This window comes from Ochotona princeps, chromosome 25 (genome assembly GCF_030435755.1).
Source record: "Ochotona princeps isolate mOchPri1 chromosome 25, mOchPri1.hap1, whole genome shotgun sequence".
Classification (NCBI taxonomy): domain Eukaryota; kingdom Metazoa; phylum Chordata; class Mammalia; order Lagomorpha; family Ochotonidae; genus Ochotona; species Ochotona princeps.
The window spans coordinates 18,876,272-18,891,159 of record NC_080856.1 but is presented as its reverse complement, the minus strand read 5'-3'; the positions used below and the strand labels follow the sequence as shown (position 1 = coordinate 18,891,159).

Here is a 14,888-nt window from a genome sequence, read left to right as displayed (position 1 = left end):
AAACATGTGGTATTTAACCTTTTGGGATTGGTTCATTTCTCTTAGCATGATGGATTCCAGTCGGGCCCATTTGTCCACAAAGAACTGCATTTCGTTTTTTTTAATAGCTGAGTAGTATTCCATAGAGTAGATGAACCATAGCTTCCTTATCCAGTCTTCTATTGATGGGCACTTTGGCTGCTTCCAGGTTTTTGCGATTGTAGATTGTGCTGCTATGAACATTGACGTGCATGTTGGTTTCTTGAGTAGGAGATGTTTTGGATATATCCCTAGGAGTGCTATTGCTGGATCATATGGCATGTTGATTTTCAGTTGCTTGAGTATTCGCCAAACTGATTCCCATAGAGGCTGTACCAATCTGCAGTCCCACCAGCAGTGGAGAAGGGTTCCCTTTTCCCCACATCCTCGCCAACAAGTGTTGGTGGTATTACGTATGTGTGCCATCCTTACTGGAGTTAGGTGGTACCTCAAGGTTGTCTTCATTTGGATTTCCCTTATTGCCAGGGAGCTTGAGCATTTTTTCATATGCTTGTTTGCCATTTGGGTTTGTTCCTTTGTGAAATGTCTGCCCATTTCCTGTGCCCATTTCTTGAGTGGCTTGTTTGTTTTGACATTTTGGTTGTTTTGTAGTTCTTTGTATATTCTGGAAATTAGCCCTCTGTCACCTATGTCGTGCGCAAAGATCTTCTCCCATTCTGTGGGTTGCTTTTTTACTTTGTTGATTGTTTCTCTAGCTGTACAGAAGCTTCTTAGTTTGATGAGGTCCCAATTGTTTATTTTGGTCTCGATTTCTACTGCATTTGGAGTCTTTTTTAGGAATCCACTGTCTTTTCATGCCATTTAATAAGGAGTTACATTGGAAGGGGAGTAGCCATGACTCCAACCAGTACCAGATATAGGATGGCACTGTCACAGCAGGTGGTTTCCCTCACTGTGTCACACACAAGTCCTTCCCTCCATCCACCTTTTTACTCAGAAGCAAGGTTCAAGAGGAAGTTCAATAGTTCTAACAAAGGACCATTCTTCACAAACGTGGTGCTGAAAAAGGTTTTTATTTAGTTACTGTTTTCAGGGACTAAACAAAAGTTAATTAACAGGGTGGACTGTGGAGAGTCAAAGGGGTTTTAGTTGGCAGCAATGGTCTGCTGAATCCAGCTCACGTAGTTGCAGACCTTGGTGTAGACTCCAGGCTTGTTCTTCTGGGCACAGCCATAGCCCCAGGAGACGATACCCTGGAGTTTTCCATTGCAGACCACGGGGCCACCAGAGTCACCCTGAGCAGGGGGAGAGACAATCAGTGCTCTTGTTCATGGGTAGAGAGGGGGAATGGAGTGGTAGGTGTTCTTTCCATCTTCTTGGCTACTGATGGTCATGGACCACTATCTTTCCCTCTGGAAATAAAATCTCTGTCTACTATGTCAGTAGCACACTTCTCTTTGTAGACTCTCTTCTCTACTTAGTAACTTGGAAGGTCAAGGTGGTGGAATCCAAGATCGTTTCAGTGCTACCTAGTCATCTCTGATCGTCTTATGAGGATTCCCTTCAATGATATCCTTCATCAAAGGCTCAGAGAATATCTGCATATACTGTTTCTTGGCATTACTTGTGTCTCACTTTACAATCGACTCAAGCAATTAATATCGCAGAAAGAAAACCTATGATTTATCCAAAGCTGGACCTCGTCTCTCACCATCATTCCAGGGATGCTCATACAATCCTGTGTGTTTCAGAAAAGGGGAACTCGGCTCGAGAAGAGCAAGCCTGAGTGCTGGAGGAGCACAAAGACGCTCACCTGGCAGGAGTCCTTTCCGCCCTCCAGGAAGCCCAAGCAGAACATGTTGCTGGTGATCTGGTTGGGGTAGGAGCTCTTGCAAGAGGAATCAGAGAGGATGGGTGCATTTAGACACTGCAGGAGAGATGGCATGCTGGCTGTGGAAGGCAAGAGTGAAAGTGGAAGACAATTAGCACAGGGATCCTTGAAATTTCTCTCCCAATCACACATCACTGTCTTGTATTCTGCTCGTTCTCTCAGTGTTCCAATAATTTCTAGTTCATGAATTCAACTGTTTCCAATAAGCATGCTCTTTCTTTGACAACACGGATTCACCATGTTCTGGAGCTTCGAGACTTCATTTCTCACGCAGGGATGTACCTCTTTTACTCCCACATCCCATAGCCTCTGTCTTATTGACCTCTTTGGATTTTTGCCTATCACCCACCCCGTTTATGTTATACTCCCTAAAATCCTGATCATGGTCACTGTTAGCATGTGCCTTAGGTATATTAACATGGAAGATGTCCTCCCTATTTCCATCTATATGCATTTTAAGACTCTCAAGATCTCAAAATTCGCCACTGGGCATCTCATCATGAGTGACAGTTGGAGCTAACTGACCATCCGCATGCCTTTCACAAAGACTCAGCATTTCTATTCCAGGCGACACTTACTGCCACTGCTCAGGGTGTTGCCCCAGCCAGAGACAAGGCACTGAGTTCCCGCAGATGCACAGGATGTTGGCAGACTGACTGTGGCCACGTTGGAGTTGAGGGTGGCAGCCTTGCTCAGTTTAATCAGCATGATGTCATTGTTCAGTGTGGATGAACTGAACGAAGAATGCTTAATGACTTTGGAAGAGCTAATATATTGCTCGGTGCCCTCAGTGGCAGCAATGTTGTGTTCTCCCAGACGCACTTGGATGGAACTGGATAAAAAGGTTCAAGTTTTATTAAGCATGCAAGTTGAGCTGTTTTCCTTCCCCTAACCCTACCAAAATGAACATTCCACTCTCTTCTGGTATTGATTCACAGTCCATACTGAGTGTATTGCCACTAAGCTGCATGAAGAGAACAACTTACGGAAATGCCAGTGCTTGTGCAGACTCAAAACTCTCCATTTTACTAGGATAGTGAGGAATAGGTTTGGGAACTATGGAGTCGCACAACCCATTGTGAATGAATGCGGAGTTGGTAAATTCATCAGGACCCATAATTTCTCCTGTGTTAGGGATCTCTGACTCAGGTAGAAGAGTTGGCATTAGTCATATGACAGAGTGGGAAGGAGTGCAACGAGTCATGCTATTTTTTAATATTTGGCAACTGGGTGCATTTTTGTGTCTCTAGAGCCATTTTCCATTTTGACCTGAGTGCTTTGTCCCCAAAGAGCATGTCCAGAGTGGTCACTGCAGAGTGCTTTGGTATATAGAATCAGCTGATCTCAGAATAGAGGAGTGTGAGCCTTGATCACTTACGACTTGTAGCAATGAGCTGCAGACACCACCCACTGGCTGGTGATGAGGGAGCCCCCACAGAAGTGGTAGCCAGAGTTCAGGGACACCTGGTAGGGCACAGAGTGTGCTGTGCAGGTGTAGCCCCCAACGATCTTGTCATCATCATCATCACTGCTGGTGGGGAAAGCAACTGATGGAGGAATTTCAGAGAATTATTTGTTAAATGAATCCATTTTGTGATTACACTCTGTTTCTCAGTACAGTCTTAAAATAAATTTTTTTCACTTTCTTGAACAATCAGGAAATAACAGTTTAAAGTAATTCTTGTAAAATCTATTGTTCCGTTACTTGTAGACATTTAGACTATTGCACTTATCTAATTGTTTATTTTTGCCCTAAAACTGACAATTCCAATATTTGTGCACATTACAATTCACTCAAAAAAATCTGAGATTGTTACACTGCAAGTATTCTGCATACTACAAACTGAAGATATAAAGAATGTTTTTGATACAGAGCAGCCATTCAATATGGTATAAAGCTTTGCAGTATCACGGACATAAGTATGGCAAGTGGTGTGGCATTTAATGACCTGGGTGTATCCAGTAAAAAAGAAAGGAAGAGTTTAGATGCCACCTGAGAATATTCTGGCCTGAATGGAAATAAGAATTGACTTTTTACCCTCCCAATTTTTCTCCTGACTCCTGTCTGAAATTTTCACTGCTTTATTTCACATAGAACTTCGCAATTTCCCTCCTCAAGGTTTCCATTTGTCTCACCTGTCTTTCTCACATTTATCAACACAGTTAGGTTATCAATGTAGGGCTCTATTTTTAAAATCAATATTGTATGAAGCTGAAAAGTTTTCTATACAACCTATTATTCAAGTATTTTAAAAATCATTTGAGAAAAAATATTCTAAGTACAAAATGGTTATATTGAATTTATATTTGGATAAATTGAGAAAATTTATTATTTAAACATGAAATAGAGATAAAATAAATGATATCAAATAAAAATTGGTATGCTTTCTCTCATCTGTTTTCATTGAATGACATGTTATTTTATATCAGAAACACTGCATCGGCCAAGATGTCATGCAATATATCCTAGTGGCAGGTGTTTGGTACAGTAGTTATAATGTTGCTTGAAGATCTTATATCCCATATTAGAGTTCTGGGGCTTGTGCCCTGCTCTACCTGATTCTAGTACCTTCTAATGCAGACCCTAGGAAGCAGCATGTAATGGCTGAAGTCATTAACTGTGTTCCTTCCACCTCTGCAGGAGACCTACACAGAACTCGATGCTCTTGGTTTCACTGAGTCTAGCCCCATTCATTTGGAGAATGAACTTATGGATAACATCTCTCTCACTCTCTCTCTCTCTCCCTCCCTCCCTCCCTCTTTCTCTCCCCTCATCTCCCTCCTTTCCTTCTCCCACTCTCTCCTTCTCCCTTCTTTTCCCACACTCCTTCAAATAAATATAAATAAATAGATGTTTGAAGGTACAGCCCAGACCTTTCGTTTATAACATATTAAGTATCTTTGCTTGTTAAGGTCACTTGATTCTAAATAATCATCGTTTTAATGCAGGAGAGATTCTGTCTTTGATGCTCATGACAGACATCTCAAGGAAGACACTATTAGCTCCAATGATTAATTGTCATTTGTTAGAAAGTTGAGACAAACACAGCCTTAATATGAACTATCCATTCCTTTTTTCTCTTGGTTCACAGACTTCATCTGTAAGTTTATAGCAAGTTCTGCTTCTTTGTATCTTATTCTGAACATATCTGCTCACCATGAACTCACACCAACAATTGAGATTTTTAAGTACTTTAAACATATGCTATGCATTGTTGTTCATTACTTTAAACTACTTGAAGACAATTCAGCATCTCTTGTTATCTCTCAATACACAGACTTACGTATATGATCCTCAACTGAATCACTTATTAGAGACTCACTACATATCATTCAAAAATGAATTAGAAGAGACTCACCAGCAGCTCCCAGGAAAGCGAGGAAGATGAGGGTCTTCATGGTTGCTGATTGGAACTGGGCTGGGGAATAGTGTCTGGCTTTTCACCTTCAGATATTTATACCTCCAGGTTATCATTGCCACCAATGCCTTCAAGGTGTTAAGGAATGATTTCCCTGGAAATACGTAATTCTAAATTTAGAATTCAACTTTGTAATAGATGGAAGATAGTCTAGTATCATATGCAAACATCACGTGTCTGCTGTTCCATGGGGTTTTGGGAACGGAAGTAACAAACCACCTGTCGTCCATTATTAGGAAGTTAAGTCCAATTAAGTTCCCAGAACCCAAGACAGATGTCCTGATTCCCAGGGAAAAAAGTCCTAAGTACTTGGCTATTTCAACTATGAACATCTATTCTAATGACTTTCTTGAATCCTGTACTCTTGATGTTTGATATTTGCTCTTTCCAATTGCATACACTGTCATAAAATTCTGGCGTAGCGTATCCATGGTAATTCTTTGCTCTTAGAATGTTTTGTTGCCCCAGAAAAGGAAAATACTCTGAATTTTAATTATAGTAGATAAAAAGAGGTTGGCAAAAGAATTATAACTTATTTAGAGTTCATTACATATCAATGACTCAGAAATTTTCAGTATCTTTGATTTATTTTGAGTTCCATAATTTCATTCTGGATTAGCAATGGGTTGAAAAAGTTTAAGTGAAAAATTTTAAAAATAACCAGCTAGTAAATTTTAAATGACTTTATTACTGTGTATGTAATATCAATTTGTTTTGTAAGTTATTCATTTCTTATTGTCCCTAACTGACAAATTAATCTTTAATAATACGTGACAGTTAACTCAGTGCTTGGGCCATTATCTGCTAGGTCTTAACCATATTAGCAGAAAGCTGGATCAGAAGCAAAGGTGGGACTTGATCCCCAGCACTCCAATATGAGATGTGGGCTTTCCTCATGCTGGCATAACACCTATCCAATGCTAAATTTTTGTGCACAGAAAATATATTTATCACTGTTTTTTCATGTCATTATGTTTTCATTATTCTTATTGGAAAGTCAGATACACAAGGGGAAGATCTTCTGCCCGTTGATTCACTCCCCAAGCGGCCACAATTGCCAGGACTGTGACGATCTAAAGCCATGGATTCAGAGCTTCCTCCAGGTCTCCCACACAGATGCAAGGTCCCAAGGTTTTTGACCATCCTTGACTGCTTTCCTAAGCCACAGGCAGGTAGTTGGATGGGAAGCAGGGCTGCCAGGACATGAGTCGGTGCCATATGGGATCCCAGGTGTGCAAAGCTACCGCATCGGGCCTCATGTTTTCATTTTTAAGTAGACATGTTTCTCATATACTTTTCTAAAGAAATACTATTTAGATTTTCTATGTTGACATATATCTGCTTTATGCGTCTCAAATAAACATGCTTTTAAAATCAAAATAGCCATCTTCATACTATCAAAACTCATGTTTAAGACCACTACTGACATATCATACACCATGGTACTAGGGAGAGCGCTGCTACAATGAAGGTGGGCGTGGGATACTCGAACGAAGCTCCTGATCCTCCACCTCAGACCAGCCCATCTGTCCACAGTGACCATTTGGGGCTGAATCAACAGACAGAAGATCTCTCTCCCTCTTCCTCTCTCTGTGTTTCTCATCCCCTTCTTTCTCTCTCTGTTCCCTCCCCCCTCAGTAATTCAGACTTTCAAAAAAAATAAATATTTTTTTTAAAATGAGAGTTGGAAAAATACAGGATCACTGATAGTGGTGACCGTGGGATTCTTGTGTTTGGAAGGGGTTTGGAGCAGAAAACTTCAGTTTATTAAGTGAAAGTGGTTAGAAGATGACATCCTCTTGAAGAGGCCAGGTACATCTAAGAGCACTATGAAGCGTATCTGTGACTTTGTATGTTTGTCATTTATGTTAAATGGGTGAACTAACCTCAAAAAGATATCCTTTCAGTATTGTGTAAGAAGTTGGACTTGTAAGATACCCTGTACTTGTCCGATGCTCTGCATTGCTCTGCCATGGAAAATTGGGTAGAAAATTTCTGAACTAAATATAAAGTATTCTGGCTGCACTTCTTATGTTAAGAACTTCTGTTCTCAATGTCATCGATGAATTCCCATTTGCAATTAACCCTGAACATGTTAATGGTGTTTCCTGTCAGTGTCCTCCAGTAATACCCACCATGAGCTATGGTCATTGGAGTGTGTTGGAACTTACTCTTCTTTTCCTAATGTCAAACACATGGTGATCAGTATTTAATGAATCTGTATTTGTCACCTGCCTTTCCCAGGCACACGGTATAGCGGCCTTGTAGAGCTGTTTAAACTTGTGCTGATATTGAGGATCACAGGAAGCCAACAAATAAATTCGCATTGCAGATAAATACATTGCAGATAAAAAGGCCTGAGCTTCTGGGCGAGGATTTCATACTCTCTTCCTCCATGGAATTTGTTTGTTCCCTTTCTTCAGTCACTTTTCCCATGAAAATATTCCATATCAGTGAGACCATGTAAGTTTTCAACTCTTTCAGTCTGTAGGAAGACTTTTAAACTAAACTCTTTTCCTGGAAAAAAAAATTAAGAAACGGTTTAAAAATATAAAAAAGAAGAATGTAATCAAAACAACAGAAGTACAAAAGGAAACAAAGTTTGTAGGAAAGTCAAACCTGAAATCAGATCTGAGTTTTCTTGAGAATGCTGTTCAGGGAAGGTATTCGTTTACAGGCAGCTTTATTTAAGCTGCTTATAATTCTCTCTGTAAAACTGTTTATACCTACACCTATAGGCAGCTGTCTTAAGGCACTCTGTACCTAGGCAGAGGTTACATTGCTGGGAGAAAAGCCAGTAATGGTTTACTGGCATTCTGGTCCTGGTTCATGCAAACTTGGTATTAACTATACCAATGTGCCAGTACAGATGCCGATTCTTTAACATTAAATCTGAAAGAGGGCCCAGCAAGGTTGCCTTAGCGGTTAAAGTCCTTACCTTGCAAATGCCAGGATCAAATAAGGGTGCCAGTTCAAATCCCGTCGCCCCCACTTCCCATCCAGCTCCCTGCTTGTGGCCTGGGAGGGCAGTCGAGGACGGCCCAAGACCTTGGGACCCTGCCACTGCATGGGAGACCTGGAAGAGGCTCCAGGCTCATGGCTTTGGATCGGTGCTGCTCCTGGCGTGGCAGCGGCTTGGGGAGTGAATCAATGGATGAAAGATCTTCCTCTCTGTCTTTCCTCCTCTCTGTATATCTGACTTTCCAATAAAAATGAAAATAAATCTTTTATAAAATTCTGGAAGAGATTGGAACAAGCTGCCCACTGCTGCCTGTGCAGTGAGACACATGCAGAAGATTGGAGACTAGGCCCAGGACCATTTTTCTGGGGTTCTTGGACAGAGCTGCTAACGTGGATCTCGCTGGGACAGGCTGCTGCACACGCTGTGGGAGTCTGGCCTGTTAATGGCTTTTGGCATCAACAAACAGCCCATGCTTTCATTTTATATTGACCTCAGACATGTCAGGAGGCCCTGTCTCGGGAAGAAGAATCCATAGAAATGTTGTCTAACCTTCACATACACATTGCATGATTAGACCACCTACATTTCTGATTCCTGACCAAAGAAGACCACAACATGTGAGTGATGATGACTATCTAGAGGGCATAACCATTGGCACCGAATGGAAATATTTTGGTAGATGAGAGGGATGCACTAGATGTGATAGACTTTCAAACCCAGGATATACAAGACAGGCAATAACTACAGAACATATTATGAACCTGCACCCTTCAAAATACCTTAGATTAAGGATAGGAATAATGAAATGGGACAGGAAGGAAGGTCATGATCTGGAAGCCATATTTCCCCTTCTCTGTGTAAATCCCACCTATCTATCTGTCAATGAATTGACCTTTTCTTCAGAATACATTTCCCCAACCAAAGATCTGGGTTGGTACCATGCAACCACTACCTTTTACAAGATCATATGATAGAATGGACGGCAAAAACATTTCTTTCTCTCAATCTCACCTCCTAACCTACGCCACACTTGAGCACGGCCCAGACATACTTCTGATCTTTTACACTTTAGAAAAAATTAAAAGAAACTTTTCTGAAAACTCAGCAAGCTTCTTTTATAAAGAGCTTCATTGTAAATATTTTAGACTTTGCCATCATTATAGCCTTTGGTACAACTACTTTGCCATGGTATCAAGAAAGAAGTAATATGCATCTGGCTCCCTGCTCTTTCCCACTGCTCACTTCTGATTCTGTGGAGGTCTACTCCAGCCACTGTAATTTAAATCGATGTGGTCGAAGTGGGCACTGTCTATTGATGAAAATGGTGATTGGTGTTGGCAGGGATGGCTCAAGAGACCATGAAATAAGGAAGAGTTGCCAAGGGGGCACTGTTATTGAGAAATATCTGAAGCCCTACCATGCCAGAAAACAGGAAACAGGTGGAAGACAAAAGGAATAGAAGTTAACTATTGTTCCATGTAGCAAAGAATTTTGTTACCACAGGTAGTATCCCATTTGTGCAGCAGCAGAAAGTCTCTGCTTTTTAAACAAAAGTTTCTGTATTCTTTGATAGACTTTGATGTATCTTAGTCTTTATCTCCTAAAAAGCTTTAATTTTCATATTAATAAGTATAAACTGATGTTTGAGTTGCCACAGAGCAAGCTGCCGGTTTTACAGATTAAAGGGGAATGAGTGTGGCAACTTGTGCTACCCTGATGAGAGTTTGCTAATTTCCTGGCAGCAGCAGGCAGAACAGAGACAAAGTTCTCAACATATGAGGGTTTGTTCATTCCTGGGATATACTCAGGCATGCACAGATAAGCAGGTATGTCTCAACCTACCCTGGGAAATGTCGGCATATAAGACACAATCTCTGTAGAAGATTGGAGAGGAGTCTTGAGTTAGGAAAAGTTAAGAAATAAAAATGTTTGAGCTTAGTTATTATATTGGAAAATTTAGGTGTCTGGCACAGAAACCTAGGGGCTAAAGTCCTCGCCTTGCACGTGTCAGGATCCCATATGGACGTTGAATAGCTCAGCTTCCCATCCAGTATACCTGAGGATTTCAGAACACCTGGAAGCAGAAGATGTATTGAAAGATATTCAGCATGCAGACATGAAAGAAAACTTATCAGTCAGCCTTCACTCGAGGCACCTTTTTCACCTACTAAGAAAAGTGCATTCTGAATTTCCCTTACTTCTTACCAACTTCAGAATGCTACAAAACTGTTTTATGTAGGCTTTAGCTGTTATGCAGAACTTTCAGAATACACAGTTATGCTACCAGATATTTTCTACCACCGCTCCTGGGGTGAGTCTACCCCCCAAAATTTATAGGCAAATCATTATTCCTTCCTTGAAGGTTAATATTGCATTTAAAGCAGAAGAATCTACTCAAGAGTCTTTTCTACCCTTGAATCTAAATTTCTTGGCTTTCTGTATTAAAAGCCACTAAAAATATGCTGAAAGTGAAAAAAAACAAGAATGCAATAACACACTCTCTACACTCAATATTAAATAATCAGAATGAGCAACTTCAGTTAAAAATTTAAAGATTCAGGGCTCTTCTGGACTTCATCAAAAACATCTACAAATTTTTTTCCCATAATAAGGTTCAAATGACATATTATAACTTTGTAGTAAATAATTCTTATGAAACATACCATACCTTTAAGTTTGCAAAATACAGTTTACAAATGACTCAGATTAAACATTTACAATATTTATAATAGAAATAATATAAATATTAAAGTAGATAAATTAGCTGGTAGGCAAATATATAGACTAATTTTGTATTCAAGTGATAATCAAATGACCTATATAACAGGATGTCCCATTTAGTTTTGATTAGAATTTCCATTTGGAAAAGTAGCAGCTGTTGGTTCATTTGCAGGCATATGCTTGTGTGAGCTGATGTGTTTGTTGATCTTTGCATTTTTGTCAGAAAGAAGAAAGACTTTCTTGGGCTCAGAACCACCACTAGTAACCAGTAGCCCAATAAGCAAAACAGAAGGAATGTGATGTCCCCTCATTCCCTTGAAACCCTGAGAAAGACCTGCTGAACACAGTGAACTATGAGAAGCCTCTGGTGTAATGCAGTCTCCATGAGACTCCGTTTGCGTCCAGGTAGCTAAATCTAACAGGGTAGGCTGTGAGAGGTTCTCCCTCCATCCTCTCTACCCGGGCACCCAGCAAAGCAGCACTACAGTAGAAGAGGCAGCCAGCCCTGGCAGGTGCAGCCCTTCCCTCCCTCCCTCCCTCCCTCCGTCCCTCCCTCCCTTTGTCCCTTCCTTCCATTTGCTTTTTCTGCTCATCCTACCCAACTCCCCTCCTTTTTCCTCTCTATTTTCTCATTTATCTCTGTTCATTGTTTACTTCTCTCTTTAACGCTTGCTCTCTTTCATTTTGAAATTAAAATCTCTCCCCGATTGTACACCTCTCCATCACATTATCTGTGCGCCTTGCAATTTGCTCTGAGTACTGTGCCTCACTGGCCACGGGGGGGGGGGGGGGGGTGGGCATAGCAATTTCTGAGCTAGGCAAGGAAAACTGGAAGTTAGAGGAGCAGGACCATTGTGGGGAGCAAGGATCTGGCAACTTTTTAGCATGAATTTTGGAAACAGCTGAAGACATTTGTGTCTGTGACGTGTTGGTGTTCTGGATGAGTCGACATCATGTGGGTAGTGGCCAGAGGAAATGCAAAAACAGCCTACAATTCCTTGCAACACAGAAATACTCGTTGAAGTGAGTTACCTGGTGTAGGACTTGGGGACCAGGGCTATGCACTGAGTTGTGAGTTAAGCATGCTCCAGAAAGCATGGTGATGGGGAGATGTATCAGGATGATAAATATCCCATGTGGACATGATCTGACTTCTCTGTTTCTATTCTCCAATAGCCTCTGGTCTTCCAATGCAAATTAGGGGCTCGCTCTCCAGTAGCCTCCTCCAGCAGAGCCTCGCCTCACTCTGCTCCTCCGAGGATGTCGCAGGGAGCAGAGCTTCAGAATACCCCCTAACTCCAGCACTAGTTTGTTGCTATCATCATAGCCATGCCTTACATGACTAAAGCTGTTTCCAATTGAGGCCTCAGTCAATGTCCCGCTGAGAACCGCCAGAGCCTGAGATCACTAAGCAAAAATCAGACATTCAAGGGTCAAACATCTGAGTGAAGCTCCTTGTATTGTTTCTCTGAAGCCTAACTCTGGGAGGGAATGATGAAAAAATTTAAAGGAGACGGTGGTCAACTTCTGGTGTAGGCAAAGACAAGGGGTCAGTGACAAACAGTCCTTTGAAATGAGCAAAGGCCGGAGGTTCAAACGGAGGAGCTGCTACTGGAGGAGACTGTAAGCACCAGGAACCAGCACACAGGCTGTGACATCACAGACAGCAAAGCACTCGTTGGTGAGAGGCAGAGTTGAACCTGCAGCCTGGACTTCTCACTCTGGCAGACCAGAATCCTCAGCTTGCAGTGTCCTGGTCTTCTCATCTGCTAATGCCGCCATGGTCTCCAGGCTCCTGTGTTGTGTGGCCCTCTGCCTGCTAGCAGCAGGTGAGTCCTGGGCCCAGGCGGCGTGACTCTGGCTGAATCTCAAAGCTGTGTAACCATGTGTTCAGCAGTGGATTGCCTCCTAGGACTTTTCTGAGTTCAGTTCTTTTCCTTCACAGGCCCTTTGGACACAACTGTTTCTCAGACTCCAAAACATCTCACCACACAAGTAGGCAGTAAAGCAACTATGAAATGTGAGCAAGATCTGAACCATGATACTATGTACTGGTATAAGCAGGACTCTGAGAATTCGCTGAAGATTTTGTTTTCCTACAACAATAAGGCACTCATTTTAAATGAAACAGCTTCAAGTCGTTTCTCACCTGAATCTCCAGACAAAGCACATTTAAACCTTCATATCAAGGCCCTGAAGCCAGAAGACTCGGCTGTGTATCTCTGTGCCAGCAGTGTAGACACAGCCTTGCAGAGCCACTGCCTGCCTGAGCACAAACCTCGTGTGCCATCAGGAAGCTGTGGGGACAGCATGCTCACTGCTCCCCAAGGCTCTGTGCCTCCTTTCCTTGGTTGATGGGAGAGTTTCTGGCTGTCATAATACCCACTGGGTACTCCCACATTTTTGCACATCCCACTTACTTGCTAGAGTGGGTGCTCATGGTAAGGTCAGTGAAGTAGCCAGGACTGCACAGTGGTCAGAACCACTGCCCATGCACTGGTGGTCCTCAATGTCAGCAGGAGCCATCCTTTATCTACCTCTGCTGGAAACATTGGTGCTTATTAGAAGTAACATGTGACTGAAAATACACTTCTTTAAAAAGGTTGTAAAATCTAATGGAATTCCAGCTCATCAATAAATCTCATTTAGTAGAACAATATTTGGAAATGCTTGACTTTCTTTTTGATAGTTTTGAGAGAGTGTGGGAAAAAGCCCATGAAATAACCCTGTGAATGTCAACTGTTTCCTTTCAAGATGAATGACCTGTACAAGTCTACCTCACCTCTGACATTGTCGCTGAATGGTCATGAAGACAGGATGCAACCCAGTGGTGGGTGTTCTGTGCACCTGGACAGGATGTGGGACACAAATCTCTGTGCTGTAGTTACTCATGGGTTGTTTTTTAGGTGCACGATCACAAGGAGTATATGGGTGAGAACAGAGAGTAACTCAGGGTGAAATACAATGCAGAAGACTTCTAAAATATTCTACCTGACAGAGGACACCATGCTGTGGGCCAGGTTGTGGAAGAGACAGTCCTTTGAGTTACATTCTTTTCTTTTAATGAATGCTAAGTTTATTGTGGCCTGGTTGATGGTAGGATTTGCCAGTATTTCAGTTTTGCATTCCTGGTTGGGCATCCCTGTCTTGTGTTCCTGTTACTAGCGATCATTGCTTTTTTTTTTTTTCTTGAGGTGGAGGGTCTCCATGAAAGTCTTGCTTGGTACCAGTGTCTCTCTGCTCCAACCTAGTCTGATTGACATTGTCTTCCAGCGCTCACATCTCACCGGTGTCTTCTGAAATCTCCACTGGCTCTCCAGCCTTCCAACTCATTCCCTGCTCAACCTCATCACATATTGGCATATTCGGTGTTGTCTGCCCAGGGGGAAAGAAAGAGTTTCTGACACAAATTTGGGACTTCTTTGGTATTCTGAACTCTAGTGTCCTGCTGTATTGGAATCAGCTACATGTTCTCTATGTGTCTAGGAGCAATGCATAATCTTAATGTTTTTTTGGTCATTTACTTTATGAGGGCCATTGTCCCTCTCACTTATCGTTATAAATCAAAACATCTTGACATCACTCACATTCCTCCTTCAGAAACACACCGAAAGCAAGTGATACTTACCTAAAGCTCACCTTTCTGCAGGAAACTCCACTTTTTTTTCTTAGTGTGACTAAGGCTATTGTCTTCATTATGATGCAAGTTTTCAGTCTAAAATTCATTTCTGTTTGGAATCTTTAAAATTGTTTTCCTTTTTAGAAGCCACACAATGTAAAAAAAAAGTTTTTTTTTTACTTTTTCTCTTTTTTTGTGAAAGTTCCAAAGTAAGAATTTTATGTTTATCATATAGATGCCTATTACAATAATTTTATCATTTTAATTTTTATTTATTATTAAAATGGAAATATCAAC

At 41.5% G+C, this 14,888-nt stretch overlaps 1 protein-coding gene and 1 gene segment (V, D, J or C); one reads left to right on the top strand and one right to left on the bottom strand.

The window, feature by feature from the left end:
- Positions 1 to 878: 878 nt before the first annotated feature.
- On the bottom strand, positions 879 to 3,585 carry LOC101524354 (trypsin-like). Its single transcript, XM_058681270.1, has 5 exons — positions 3,576 to 3,585; positions 3,249 to 3,417; positions 2,449 to 2,702; positions 1,793 to 1,929; positions 879 to 1,274 (listed from the first exon to the last, which is right to left on the bottom strand). The coding sequence occupies exons 1-5, from the start codon at positions 3,583 to 3,585 to the stop codon at positions 1,125 to 1,127; spliced, it is 720 nt and encodes a 239-aa protein (XP_058537253.1). The 3' UTR covers positions 879 to 1,124.
- A 9,104-nt stretch (positions 3,586 to 12,689) lies between these two features.
- On the top strand, positions 12,690 to 13,327 carry LOC131483339 (T cell receptor beta variable 3-1-like). The segment is given in 2 exon segments: positions 12,690 to 12,801; positions 12,918 to 13,327. Coding segments are annotated over 2 exon segments (459 nt in total).
- Positions 13,328 to 14,888: the final 1,561 nt, after the last annotated feature.

Coding starts and splice junctions, on each gene's coding strand:
- LOC101524354 (XM_058681270.1), bottom strand. Junction 1,930..2,448: donor CAACACCCTGAGCAGTGGCA/GTAAGTGTCGCC, acceptor TGCCTTCCACAG/CCAGCATGCCATCTCTCCTG. Junction 1,275..1,792: donor GCGGAAAGGACTCCTGCCAG/GTGAGCGTCTTT, acceptor CCCCCTGCTCAG/GGTGACTCTGGTGGCCCCGT.